Source organism: Chelonoidis abingdonii, chromosome 1 (genome assembly GCF_003597395.2).
Source record: "Chelonoidis abingdonii isolate Lonesome George chromosome 1, CheloAbing_2.0, whole genome shotgun sequence".
Lineage (NCBI taxonomy): Eukaryota > Metazoa > Chordata > Testudines > Testudinidae > Chelonoidis > Chelonoidis abingdonii.
The window spans coordinates 327,630,048-327,645,274 of record NC_133769.1 but is presented as its reverse complement, the minus strand read 5'-3'; the positions used below and the strand labels follow the sequence as shown (position 1 = coordinate 327,645,274).

The 15,227-nt window shown below is 38.1% G+C and overlaps 1 protein-coding gene across 1 annotated transcript in view; it reads left to right on the top strand.

Annotated features, from left to right (window-relative positions):
* Positions 1 to 13,655, top strand: part of PAN3 (poly(A) specific ribonuclease subunit PAN3) — a 128,250-nt gene extending 114,595 nt beyond the window's left edge. Inside the window, 5 exon segments of the mRNA XM_075061652.1 lie at positions 467 to 606; positions 1,608 to 1,737; positions 6,172 to 6,236; positions 6,965 to 7,103; positions 10,107 to 13,655. Of these exon segments, the coding sequence (XP_074917753.1) occupies positions 467 to 606; positions 1,608 to 1,737; positions 6,172 to 6,236; positions 6,965 to 7,103; positions 10,107 to 10,247 (615 nt within the window). The 3' untranslated portion in view covers positions 10,248 to 13,655.
* The last annotated feature ends 1,572 nt before the right edge of the window (positions 13,656 to 15,227 follow it).

Sequence of the window (15,227 nt, the reverse complement as noted above, 5' to 3'; positions counted from 1 at the left end):
GGAGGATATTCTTGGTATAACAAATAATCCTTGGTAAATCATCCAATAAGTCATAGGTGGAAGACTTGTCCTATTTGTCACCAGTTCATTCACTCTGTTGGGGTGGGATGTGGAAGGGGGTAAATGGAGAAAAGAAAACTCCTTTCAAAGCTTCTGATCGCCACAAGAATGGATCTTTCCCTTCTCTAGATACAGTTCTTCCCTTGCACTCTCCCTTTGTTAAAATTTAAATTGCAAAATAGAAATAGGCAGTTGAATGTTAAGTGTTAATAAAAATGCATGTAGTTCCTACCAGTTGCTACTAATACAGACTTCTTTTTTGTGCACGCTAAACATATTTTGAAAAATTCTCTTGATAATGTGGGCTTTAAAAAGCATTTACTTTAGATACTCATTTAAAAAAAAAACTATTGCGAATACTTTTAAAAAGTGCCATAGTAAAGTTGTTTGGTTTTTTTTCTATTAGCAAGCAGATCTGATCTCACTAGGAAAAGTTGTGTTGGCGTTGGCTTGCAATTCTTTGTCAGGAATTCAGAGAGAAAATTTGCAGAAAGCTATGGAACTGGTGACAATCAACTATTCCTCTGATCTGAAGAATCTGATTTTGTAAGTTCAGTATCATAGCATGGATTGAAGCATGTTTCTGTTGCCGCTTTTTAAGTTGAAGGAAATTTGTTAGTAGCAAAACATAAATGCAAGATAATATATAGTTGAAGTTACCAGATAAATAGTTCGTATTTTCAGACATAAATAAGCGTTAAATTCTGTAGTGTTAAGATAATTTCAAATTAAAAGTACAGCATTAAAAAGTGGTACTGAATTGTCTTCATAGTAGGTATAAGGGACCGACAAAATACAGTATTACCTTTGCTATTCAGGGACCACTTTATATATTTTCTACACTATATGTAGTAAATATGAACTCCCATATTTCATCAGTAAGTGGTGTTTAAGGTATTCTGACCAAAATATCATAAAATTCTTGTTTCAAGAGTCAGAGAAATAGCATACGAATAATTGGATTTGCATTAAGATCGTAACTTTTGTGTTCTACCTCTTTATAAAAGTATAGGCACACTTTTTAGTTCCTGAAACTGTCCGTTTTTTCATTAATAGGGTTGCTGCCTTTCTGACCAGAAAGATAAGATTTGTTTTTTTGTGTTCATAAATGTAGTCACTATTTTCCTCACCCACCCTTACAGTCAGAGAGAGAAAAAATGGGAGTATTTGCCCCCTGCTCCTCATTTGAAAAAACATCACTTGAAAATTTACAATCTGCATATATCTCCTTCTTTTAATCCTGCCCTTTCTGGTATTGATCTACTTCTGCACTGCCATGTGAGTACTCTTTAGCTTACTGAGTGCTTTCTCTCAATGGTTGACTGGAAGCACAGCATATAGGTAAGTTACAACAAGCATTTTCTCTGCTGCTTCACTACTGCTGCTTGACATTTATATAAGAAAACACAGTGACATCTTCAGAGCCAGTTGTATGTTTAGTGCTCAAAATAGCATCTGAAGCAGAAAATAGGATCCGGTTAAAACAATATGGTGGCATCTCTGTTTAAATGTGATGTGTTCAATTAATCTATTTGGTTTTTTGGTAGGTATTTGCTGACTGACCAAAATAGGCTTCGCAGTGTAAATGATATCATGCCTATGATTGGTGCACGATTCTATACTCAACTGGATGCTGCTCAAATGAGAAATGATGTTATAGAGGAAGACCTTGCAAAGGTAAATCATTCAGTGGTAAAAGGTTGAACGTAAGTATCCTGCGGAGGGTAGATCTACAATCTATAAAGTTGAATCCTGTTCTTCTTGAGCTCTTGTTGAGTTTTGTCATTTGACTTTTTGAGAACTAGAATTTAGTGCTAAATATGAAATTCTAATGTTGAAATAAATACAGTACCTCAATAACTCATGTCTTTGGGGACAATGAAAGCACTTGACTGACTCGGGTGCTGGCTGTGTAGTCTTAACAAGTCAGAGTGTGAGGTCTGCCTAATTGATTGTAAACCTAAAAGCCTGGTGGCTGTTCTCTGAGAGTTGGCCAGTGCATGATGATGGCATTTTGATGTGGGCTTTAGCTGAAGCACCATCATTCTGGTGAACCAACAGACTTAGGAGAAGCTGAGAGGTATTCTCTGTCCATTTAAATCCTTACCTTATAGAATGAAGATTCCTTTCCTGATTGAGTAGATACAATCTGCAGCACATCAAAACATTTTCAATAGTTCGTATTAGAAATTGGCACAACTGCAAATACTACCTTTGTTTGATTCCTCAGATGCAGATTCCATTACTTTTCTCTTACCCCGTATTAATTCCTGTAAAACAAATGAAAAATAGTAGAGCTACCAGCTGTCATTCTCGCATCAACAAAATTAGTAGCTCATACTGTTCTACTTAGCAATACATGTCTTGATTGAATTTAATTGACTATCCGCTATACAGCTTCCAGGAAAAGTGTACTTTCCTATTACTATAGAATACTGCTATAGAGAGGATTTAACTCTTCCTACTTTGATTACAAATTCCCAGCAAGATTCAGACTAAGATGCATGGTAGGAGGCTTTTGCATCTTCCCAGTCATGTGACAAAACATGGACTAACTCAAAACCTTTAGTCAAAGTGGGATATTAAGGTTTTAAGGGCTTAAATCACAACTTTGTCATGTTTCCCTTAATCCCACTGCCTATACTGAGATTTTTGAAAGGAGACAGTATGTCCTAGTGGAAAGAGCACCGAAAAAGGGTTCAGGAGATCTGGGTTCTATTTCAGATTTGAGGACAACATGTACCTTCAAGTCAGCGGGACTGCTATGGGTACCTGCATGGTCCCTCAATATGCCAACATTTTTATGGCTGACTTAGAACGATGCTTCCTCAGCTCTCGTCCCCTAATGCCCCTACTCTACTTGCGCTACATTGATGACATCTTCATCATCTGGACCCATGGGAAGGAGGCCCTTGAGGAATTCCACCAAGATTTCAACAATTTCCACCCTACCATCAGCCTCAGCCTGGACCAGTCCACACAAGAGATCCACTTCCTAGACACAACAGTGCTAATAAGCAATGGTCACATAAAAACCACCCTATACCGGAAACCTACTGACTGCTATACTTACCTACATGTGTCCAGCTTTCATTCAGACCACATCACACGATCCATTGTCTACAGTCGAGCTCTAAGATACAACCGCATTTGCTCCAATCCCTCAGACAGAGACAAACATCTACAGAATCTCTATCAAGTGTTCTTAAAACTGCAGTACTCACCTGCTGAAGTGAAGAAACAGATTGACAGAGCCAGAAGGGTACAGAGAAGTCACCTATTACAAGACAGGCCCAACAAAGAAAGTAACAGAATGCCACCAGCCGTCACCTATAGCCCCCAACTAAAACCTCTCCAGCGCATCATCAAGGATCTACAACCTATCCTGAAGGACAATCCCTCGCTCTCACAGACTTTGGGAGACAGGCTAGTCCTTACTTACAGACAGCCTCCCAGCCTGAAGCAAATACTCACCAGCTACTATACATCACACAACAAAACCACCAACCCAGGAACCAAACCCTACTGCAAACCCCGTTGCCAACTCTGTGCACATATCTATTCAAGAGACACCATCATAGGACCTAACCACATCAGCCACACCATCCACAGCTCATTCACCTGCACATCTGCCAATGTGATATATGCCATCATGTGCCAGCAATGCCCCTCTGCCATGTACATTGGCCAAACTGAACAGCCTCTATGCAAAAGAATAAATGGACACAAATCAGATGTCATGAATTATAACATTCAAAAACCAGTTGGAGAACACATCAACCTCTCTTGACATTCAATTACAGACCTAAAAGTGGCAATTCTTCAACAAAAAAAACTTCAAAAACAGATTCCAGTTCTGCAGTTTCTCATTGGAATTAATTTGCAAACTGGACACCATCAAATTAGGCCTAAATAAAGACTGGGAGTGGTTGGGTCGTTACAAAACCTAAACTTAATTTCCCCAATACCAATGTATCCCTACTGTTACTCACACCTTCTTGTCAACTGTCTGTAATGGGCCTCTCTTATCACTTCCAAAGTTATTTTTCCTCCCTTGGTATCCTGCTGTTAATTGATTTATCTCATTAGACCGACCTCACACTTGGTAAAGCAACCCCCATCCTTTCATGTATTTATACCTGCTCCTGTATTTTTCACTTCATGCATCTGATGAAGTGGGCTCTAGCCCATGAAAGCTTATGCCCAAATAAATTTGTTAGTCTCTGAGGTGCCACAAGGACTCCTAGTTTTATTTAATTTTATTCCTGGCTGTCACTGGCCTGCTGGGTGCTTCGGTTTCCTCATCTGTAAAATGGGGATAATAAAACTGACCAGCTATGTAAAGCATTTTGAAATCTACAGATAAAAGGTGCTATGTAATCGTTAAGCATTATTATTTTTTTAATTTTATATATTTTGCATGCAAAACCTTGTAGCTGGACAAAGTAGGAGGCTGCACTGCCACTTCATAATCAGGCATTAATACAGTTACAGGAGCAACACAAGCAGGTCCACAGTATTCCAGGAGACTGAGGAGTATAAATCTTGTTGTCCTTTTTTCTTCTTGTCTTTCAAATCAAGCTGTCACACTAATGTATTACAGTATGACTTCATTTACCAAATTTAGGACCCAGTTCTGCCAACCTTACTCATTTTGAGTAGTAAATTATTTCAAAAGTAATCCTACTGAAATCAGTGGCACTGTGTGTGGAGTAAGCTGCTACGCCATATGAGTGTGGATGGCAGTAACTGGGTCTTGAGATGCTTAATAATGGCATATTATTAGAACCTTTTATCCTTCTGGAAGCCTGATTTGAAAAGCCTCTACTTAAATAAAATATGCATGTATCCACAATGTATTGTAAACTAGGATACAGTCAGAACAATTTTTTTCTCTCAAACTCTCCATGGGGATGGAAGCAGTGTGTGAAATGGATTATCAGCTGTATATGTAATAAAAAAAACCCCCAAATTGCAGTGATTCTATACTTTGTGTTGATTTTGTTGCTGTCTTTGTTTGGGATGGTGTCAGGATTTCAGCTACTTCAGTTATACACATTTGTTTATAGTTTTTTCCCTTTGAACAGATGTACTTTGTGTCTAAACTGGTCTTAGATCTGATACTTATTAGCAGTTTGGACTGCAGTCTGATTTACCAGTGTTACCAACCCCTTTCGCTCATGGTAAATGTACCATTTACTAGTGGTAATAGTACTAGTGGCTAGCAAAAAAAAAATCCCAAAAAAGTGTGAGAAGAAAACAAAACAATCTAAATTGAATGCCCAGATAACCAAGATAAAAGAGGAGGGGCATGAAGCAATTAAGAAATTAGGCATTTTCTTCTTTTATGGTCCTGATGTCCAGAACCTACTCCTGCTCCATCTTAAAACCCAGTATACTTTTTTTAAAAAAAAAAAAGTATCCACCCTATGGTATCCTATACAAATGGGATAGCTGGAGTCTGCATTGGTGCTCCATGAGGCAATGAAGCTGATAGTCTAGCCCAGGGGTAGGCAACCTATGGCACACATGCCAAAGGCGGCATGTGAGCTGATTTTCAGTGGCACTAACATTGCCCAGGTCCTGGACACCAGTCCAGGGGGCTCTGCATTTTAATTTAATTTTAAATGAAGCTTCTTAAACATTTTAAAAACCTTATTTATTTTACATACAACAATAGTTTAGTTATATATTATAGACTTATAGAAAGAGACCTTCTAAAAACATTAAAATGTATCACTAGCACGCAAAACCTTAAATCAGAGTGAGTAAATGAAGACTTGGCACACCACTTCTGAAAGGTTGCCGACCCCTGGTCTAGCCCTGCTGGGGTAGAAACATTGCCTGGTGCTGGCCAGACTGGAGATTTGCAAAGGAAGAAAATGAAGTACAAAGATCAATAACACTATGACTTTGGGTGTGCAGTTCCATGTATTGGTCTACGTTTTCTAGAAATAAATTAATCATCTTCATCAAAATTAATCTGATCGGTCTTTGCAATTTTGTTGCACAAGATCAGTTTTGCTGCACTGAGGCTTTTGCATGCACCAGTGTCTTAAGTTTTGTGTTTCTTCCCAACTTTAAGCTAATTGTACATTTCTTGTGTTATAGGAGGTGCAGAATGGAAGGTTGTTTAGGCTTCTAGCAAAATTGGGAACAATCAATGAGAGGCCAGAGTAAGAGATGCAATACTTTTTTTCATAGTACAGTGTATAAAATCCAATTTATAATTCAAGATTTCTACCCTCACAGATATGATCTGAATAATCCTATCTCCAATTATGCCGTAGAAGAAGTGAGAAGTAAAGACACCTTGAGGCAATTTTAATCAGAATTTTTAACTTAAAGAAAAGAAAAATTATTCCTATCTCAACATATTTATTTGTTTCTTTACCATATATTTAGCGCATATATGGTATTTGGAGTTTATTATGTTTGAGAGCACTTATACAAAGCTATGGCTTGCCTCAACACGTAATTATAGTAAAATGTTTCAAAAGAGTTTGAATGGGCATAGTTTTGTGCTGATTGTCTGTCAGATGCTAATATGAAACAACGTACTTTTCACTGGCCTATTTTCAAAATCAGTTAATAGACTGTTGGGTAACTGCAGATTTAAGTTACAGTATAACTAGTTTTTAGCATTCGGCTGGTAAATTTGATGGCTTTCCTCCCAATCCCTTTTCTGCAGGCTTTTAGTAAACATTTAACTTCAGGTACTTTAGCTGAGGAACTCTGGGGAAAAAGCTTCCTATATCTTTGTGATAGGAAGAAAACACTACTACTTAGTAGTATGTTTGTTATGTAGCGAAGCTTAGGTAGACAGTGTGTTTTCTGAAGAGTTAATGAGCATATGTATCTCTTTAATGCTTGATTGTTAATGTCAAGGTTTGTTTTGCACCAGATTTCAGAAAGACCCAACTTGGTCAGAAACTGGAGACCGATATCTACTGAAGCTCTTTCGGGATCATCTTTTCCATCAGGTGACAGAAGCAGGCACTCCTTGGATTGACCTCAGTCACATTATCTCATGTCTTAACAAGGTAACCTGTATCTGTTTTCTTTCTTTAAAGAATGATTTGATGAAGCTTTCTTGTGACGTTCCACTGTTGAAAGAAAATGGGTGCGTCGCTGATAGGCTAATTCTGTTGATTTATCTGATATTTTTCTAATCTGGATGAGAATAGATTATCCACTAGATTAGCATGTAACCTTTCATAGATATTTTAATTAGCAGTACTAAATTGGGAATTCATTGGAGAGTGATGTACAGTTGCTCCTGTTTGTCATGCTAAAGGATAGCCTAAAGGAACCGTAAAAGTCTTGTAATCAACCAGGTATGATTCTTCTGGCACAAGCTCAGTGGAAGACCACCATAAGGCTGTCTCCTGAAGATGCCCTCACGCACCCTGCTGTTGGGGGTTTGCCAGAGAAGGGCAGGGCTAGGGGTGAAAGGGTTGTATCCGGAGGGGTGCCATAGCATGCAGTGCTGCACGGATTCCAGACACCATGGCTTGTCTAAGTTATGCTGGAGTCCTTTCCAGCCCCCAGAGCAGCTCAGCAGTGGTAGGGTGCATAATTGTTTAAAGAGGCCACTTGCAGTATTCTAAGATTTTAGCTGCATCATTGACAAAACTTTAGTTGAGCACTCTCATGAATGGCAGCAGAGGAAAATCTTTCTGTCCTACTCCATAAATGAAATAAAAAAGAACATAGACTTAATTTTTCAGTGCAGCTTGTACTTCAGCTTTGCAGATGTTTTACCAAACCTTAGCAATCCAGAACCACCTTTCTTTTCCAGAAAAGTTTGACCATACTCAGATTCTTAGATACTAGCAACTACTAGTTAACCTCAGCCAAAACTTCCACTAAATTATTGGTAGCTCTTCACCTATCTAGTCACGGGGTTACTCCCTTAATCTCCTTTTACTTTTAATTTCATTTTATCAGTCCCTTTAAATCCTGATGTAAAGGGATTGATGAGGCTAAGTAAAGGAGATTAGGGGAGTGTGTTCTAATGGCCAGGTGAAAATTAAAGGAATGTATGCTGATGCTCAAACAGCAGGTAAAGAGCTACAGCAATTTTGGGGGATGTAATTCTGTAAGTCAGGGGAAAGAATATATTGCAGAGTATTGTGTGCTAGAAACTTTTGTAGCTTATCCTCAAAACAAATGGTTAGGTCTAGGGTTGTGGACCCATAATGCGAAGAATCACTATCTAGGGCTGAAGGACCCTCAATATCTTGGCAGTAAAGGCACTCAAAAAAAAAAAACCACTTAAACTTCAGAAAGCAGCATGTTGGAAAACGGATTGTAGTAAAATGGGGTATCTGTGCTTTCATGCTTCACTCTTGAAACGTCCTTGTTAGATTCAAACTTATTCAAGTATCATATAGGGAAGGAACTTTTATATCCGAGTGCAACATTTTTGTGCACCTATTTACCTAAGGACCAGTGGAAGAAAGCCACGTGTAATGAAGTACATGATCAATAGCTTGGCTTTGTTTGTTGTTTATCTGCAGTGTTTCAAATCCAGTAGGATAACTCAAATTGTGTGTGTACAGCACTTACCTGAACAATAGATAGAAGATCATATATAGCATTTATAGTTAGTACTCTTTGTCTTCAAACTGTTTTTTGCAAATCAATCCGAACACCCCCCTATGGTAAGTGTTGCGGGGTGGTGGTGGCAGTGTTATACTCATTTTACAGGAATAGAAAACTGATCAGTCTCTCTGCATTAGTTTGCCTGAAGCCTCACACAACACTGAGGCTAGAATTTGGGAGGTTCTAGCTTTTATTGCTATGAGTTCAGACCAGTATGCTGCACCTCTTTCTACAAGATGTTTTCTATCTTACAGTGTTGCTCCTGCGAACACCCAATTAAACAAGAACTTGGTGGCTAACCTAGTGCTCCTTTTCCTCTATTCAATCAGGCATAACAGTACATTTATCTGTTTCCATAGCACTCATCACCATATTATCTAAAAATCTACTAGTACTCCCATCATCCCCTGGGGTATGTTTCCAAAGTGTTGCTTTATATACCATAATACAGACAGTGAAGCCTGTCTTTGGACAAGAGAGTTTGAGGTATAAAACAAATGTTGAAGATCCCTTAAACTATTTTCAAAAGAAAGCAGCACCCATTGTACTTAGCAAAGAGTCTGCAAGTTACAAATCAATGAACACCGCTCGCCATGTATAAATTGTGTACTTTTTATAAAATATAAAGTTCCCCTAGAGATTTCTACATCACTTGCTGGCAGAAATATCATAAAGTATTAGTGACACAAGTTGTGTGGAAGCCAGTTGAAGATGTTAGTTAGTTTCCGTGCTGCTTCAATGGTAGTTTAATTAATCAGAAGAAAAACTTGAGATGTATGTTGAGGGGGCGGAGTTTGTTTTTCTTCTGACAGCCTGTATTAACTATCTGTCAGCGATCAGGATTAGATGATGTCTGCATTCTAGACTACGAAAAAGGAGGATACCTTACAAAAAAGCTTTAGCCAGTTAATTTTGTTCCCGCTGTCACTAGCCATTTTGAATTTGGAAGTCAAAGTTTCAGCTGTTACAGAGCACAGGAATAGGCAGCCAAAATTGCTCAGGTGCTGATACTTCCTGTAATTTTGTTTAAAATGTCAAAGATCCATCCCTCCTTGCTTTCCATTTGATGAACCTGTCAGGTAACTTGCACAGAAATTCAATGCTGTGGCTCAGGCCTATAAAGAGATTATCCCTCCCTAGCTTGCTTGATTCTTTTAAGGGGGGATGGTATTTCAGAAGGATTGGACCAAGTTCTCATCATCTTCTGCAATGTTATTTTAACTGATGGTTCTTGACCATGAATCTGATTCAGGGTCAGATTTGAGTTAAATATTTTCAAACCTGTGATTAGTCAACAGGCTGTCTATGCTGAAAGTGAAAAACCTTCCCCTTTCTGTGACTCATACTCACACGCTTGCTAAAAACCGGATGGTTTTTGTGTTTAAGAAAATGATTGTATTGCCATTTGTCACATTTTATCTTTTGCATTCTTGTTACAGTTAGATGCTGGTGTGCCAGAAAAAATAAGCCTCATTTCCAGAGACGAGAAGAGTGTACTTGTGGTAACTTACAGCGATTTAAAACGCTGCTTTGAAAATACTTTTCAAGAACTAATTGCAGCCGCAAATGGTCAGTTGTAGTATTTGCTGAAAGCATGCAGGACATTGCTGAGGAACTTAACCAATAGCAAATTGCACTACAGCTGAACTGTTGTCATCTCATTTCATATTTGGGAAACAAACAGGAGATGAGCAAAGCTGCTTGCACTTCAGTCAGGTACACTGTTACTTGAAGGGAAGAATGTTTCATTTATCCTAGAGCTATGGCTGCCATTGGAGGCTTTATCTGTGAAGAATTTATTTTAGAATAAGGAACACATCAGGTGCATGATGTTCCTGCTTTTATTTTTTCCACTTGTATATGCACTAATTTTAATTTTTTTAAGACTTTTCTGATCTCTGATGTTTTGCCACATTGTATACTTATTAAGGGAAACTCTTTGCAAGGACATTTCTGGGATACATTTTTGTCACTGAGGATATTGCTCAATTTATTCATTTTGATATTATTTGCACCCAGAATAGCATAAAGGACCAGGGAAATAATTTCATAGAAATTATGCTCTATAAATTAGAGTTTAGTTTGTAATCTCTGTAAAAGTGTGTTGTATGCAAGCTCTGTATGCCACCCACTGTTAGTTGACAAACCAACCAGAAGATGCATACTTAACAACAACAACAAAAAAATCAAGTATCAGTGAATTGACATGTATAAAATCCCTTCTCATTTAAGCCTTGTCTAAGCAACGTGACAAAATAGCAACCTTTGAAACACCTATAATTTAAGGGGCATATCAAATTTGCTCTAAACACAACCAGCGCCTTTAAAAACTGTTTGTATGTTTTCCTGCTAGTCAGCTGCATTTACATTTATGCAATTTTTTTAACAGAATTTTTTTTAAAGAAATTGTGTTAAATGCCTGAAGTTTCGGGAGTGTATTACTTTAGGTTATTTACAGTATAATTTTTGTATAAAGTTCTGTTCTTTGAACCACAGCTTTATTATGGTACTCTACACTGGATACAGAAACAAAGACACTGTTAAGAAGATTAACTAAACACAGCAGTTGTCTGGCATCAAGAGCTTTTGAAGTTTTACAACCTGAATCTGGAGGGATAATGATCTGCTGTGCCTTTGCAGTCACTGCTTAGCCCAAAGTAATATTACTTTTGATAATACTCAACGCATGAATATTCCTGAAGTAATTCAGTCTGGAATTTTCCTCCTCAATTAACTTTCTAATATTTGGACATGCAGTTGTCTCTCCAAACTTGGGTTTTTCTGGGATTTATAATAAAAGATAAACACCTACACTTTGATATTGAAGACTGCCAAATATGTAGGAATTTCCTTTCGTAAAGCAGTAGTGAAGACTGTATCTATCCTTTCCCAGCACTGAATATTTTAATAGCACTGGGTGCTCACTATGAAGAAAATGTGGAAACTCAAAAGGTCAGGACAGACTCTAAGCACTTGCAACTGATGTTACTGGCATCAATTTTAATAATTCTCAATATTTGTAGTTTTCAGAGAAGTTTTTAATATTTCTCTGTCCACTTTTATAAGCTTTAAAATGATTCTCCGCCTTGAGACTTGCATCAAGAAAAGCAACTCTCTTCACATCGAAAGCTTTGAAGACTAGGGACGTGCTTTACATATTTTAGAAAATGTGGTTTTGTCCGCATTTGGTAGCATCAGTTGTTGAGTTAAAAATCAATTATTGTTGCATTTGATCTGAGTGAATTTTAAAAGGAACATAATGTTTAATATTCAAAGGATGATAATTGCCACAATATTGTTCTTTTTCTTGTAAAAGGAACAGGAACTTTGAGAAGTGAACATGCAAAACAGTCTTTTATCATTAGCTCATGTATTTGAGGAAGAGCAGCTGTCTTTTATATGTTTTTTGACAAATCATATTGTAATTCTTTTGTACAAAAAAGTACTTGTATACTAGAAGAAATATGAAATGCTTAATTTATAAGCGGGCTGAGGTTTTTTCCGGTAGTGTTTTGTTTTCTTTGAAAATGAAAAGGGATCATCTGTTCAGTTGTGGGGTTTGGGAACCTTTGGAAAATTTAATTTGTGGACCAATATTTTGTGAAAGTTCAGGCAGGGGTAAAGTAAGGCTTGAATTTCTCATCCCTCCTAGACCAGCAAACTAGAATGCAAACTTTCATGTATTTGCATAATGTCAGTTTGCTTCAGCCCCTAGTAACCTCAGGACTTGATTTTAAAAAAAAAAGTGGACAGCTAATAAGTTTTCATAAGTAACTAATGTCAGCCAGAAAACATTTGGTGTCAGGTAATACATAAAAGAAATAATTGTTGAGCTTTGTTTTCTATTTATTTCATTTGGTCCATATTTGGGAATGATTTGAACAGTCTGAAGTTCTGCTTGGGTGTTTTTTGGGGAGAGCCCTTCTACCACATTTTAATTCCATTAAGAAGGTTGTCCTAAAGTTATAATCTCTTCCATTCCAAAGAAGAGCTGTATGTGTATAGTTAAAAAAAACAAAAACCACCCAGGACATACCTTTCCGTGTGGGAAATTGTGATCTTCCTATCTTTACAGCTAAAAGCACAGAAAGGACAACCTTTGAAATCATGTGATGTTGGTCATTTTAATTTTTGCACCTGTTTTAAATTCTGTCTATGTATTTACTACGCTGTAAATGTTTTGTTGAGGGTACCTATGTATTTTAATTTTTTTTGGCCCTTGTTTCAGTAATTCAGTTGTCAACCGCTTCCCCTAAAAAGCACCAGTATGTTAAGTTCTGTCATGATCCCAATATATGTTACCCACCTTTAATCCTGTTTTCATTCTTCATGTGTACAGCAGTATTTTTAATAAAGAATACCAGAAATAACGTAGCCTTCTTTTGAGCATGCTAAGTGCTGTAGTTGGGTAGTGCTTTTCCAATCTTAAGTATTGGCAGTATATTGCATTCCATCATATTCCTTTTGTATTTCAGTCTGTAAATGACTCCACAACAGGGTTGTAACAATCATGACTTGCAAACTGCATTTAATGTTTTTCACTTACAGGAAATCACATGGCCTACAATTTCTAGATACTATTCCCTAGACATAGTAATGTGCATTTCCTTAACTTCCAAGTCAAAGTAGTAGCTCTCTTTTGCTTGTATTAAATCAGGTCCACATTACTAGATTAGCCCTAATTCTGAGAAACTGTATTAAAAATACCTTTACGTCCATGTTTATTGAGCTCTCTTGTCCAATGACAATATGTATGTTAGCTTCTCTGAAAATTACACATGGGATAACTGACCTCTTTGATGCCCAGAATTATTTGTTCTGTATTGTTAACCAGCAAAAGTGACTTACTGGTGGGGTAAAGTCCTCTGTACCCAGACACCCCATGCCACATGTTTATGTAATTGTAAAGTCATGAAAATTTTGTAAAATACATGTGAAATTGTCAATATCTTTGGTTTTTTCCTTGCATAAACTTAATCTGGACTGTTGGTCCCTTAAATTGCGTTATTGCTTTAGAAAGTTTCATTTTGCATATATGAGTAAAATAAAGCTTCAGCAAGCTTGCTTGGTGCACTCTTCTCAAAAGTTCAGAAGGTAGGAAGCAGTTTTCTGTATAGTAAACTTTTTAATTTTACATTTAAGATAAGACCTGTGTTGAAGGACCACATACGCCTATAGGAGTACACCCATGAATTGTCTGTTCCAGAATGCACATAGCAACACCTGTTCAGTAACTTGCAGAATCCAGTCATGCAATAAGGTTTTTTTGGTAAAACTGGAGTAATGCTTACATATATTTGTTATGCACCCATCCACAAGTGTCACCTGGTGACAGTTTAAAGTATGCTTTCAGTCTGAACCTGGATGGTTTGTTTTTGAAAAACTTTATTTTTTGTAATAACTAGAGCGGTAATTGGCAACCATTGGCACACGGCCCACCAGGGAAGGCCCCTGGCAGACCAGGCTGGGCTGTTTACCTGCTGCATCCACAGGTTCAGCCGATAGCAGCTCCTACTGGCCGTGGTTCGCTGTCTCAGGCCAATGGGGGCTGCAGGAAGGGCGGCCAGCACATTCCTTGGCCTGTGCCACTTCCTGCAGCCCCTGTTGGCTGGGACGGTGAATCACAGCCAGTGGGAGCTGTGATTGGCCGAACCTGTGGATGCGGCAGGTATACAGCCCAGCTGGGGCTTGGCCTGGCCTGCTGGAGCTTACCCTGGCATGCCAGGTGCCAGAGGTTGTCAATCCCTGAACTAGAGCATGAATCTTTAAATTAATGTGAAACAAAATCTAAAATCAGCACTTTGACTATCGTAATGCAGTAGTGCACCTTCTTCAGCATTTCTCATGTCTGAACTCGAAGGAAAGGTGGCAAATATGTGGAATGTTTTTCTAGCATACTTGGAAAATGGATGATCATTAAGTAGCCTTCAGAATTACTCTGTCCATACTTGAGTTTGAATTATAATTTTAAAAGGAACATAATGTAGAAATGAACAACTTTCATTTGAGAACCTGTTGTAGGTAGCCACAAATGCTTCAGTAATTTGTGCCACTGCTAGCATATATTAGTTGTTATATTCTACTTTAAATCCTTAATGCATGGTAGTAGGTACAAGACTTTTTATCCTCCCGATGTGGCCTCACCAGTGCCAAATAGAGGGGAATAATCACTTCCCTCGATCTGCTGGCATTGCTCCTACTAATGTAGCCCAATATGCTGTTAGCCTGCTTGGCAACAAGGGAACACTGCTGACTCATATCTAACTTCTCATCCACTAATCCCTAGGTCCTTTTTCCACAGAACTGCTGCTTAGCCAGTCACTCCTCAGCCTGTAATGGTGCATGGGATTCTTCAGTCCTAAGTGCAGGACTCTGTACTTGTCCTTATTGAACCTCATCAGATTTATTTTGGCCCAATCCTCCAATTTGTGTTGGTCGCTCTGGGCCCTATCCCTACCTTCTAGCATATCTATACCCCCCGCCTCCCCCAGTTTAATGTCATCTGCAAACTTGCTGAGGGTACAATCCATCCCATCATCCAGATAAAGGTGTTAAATACA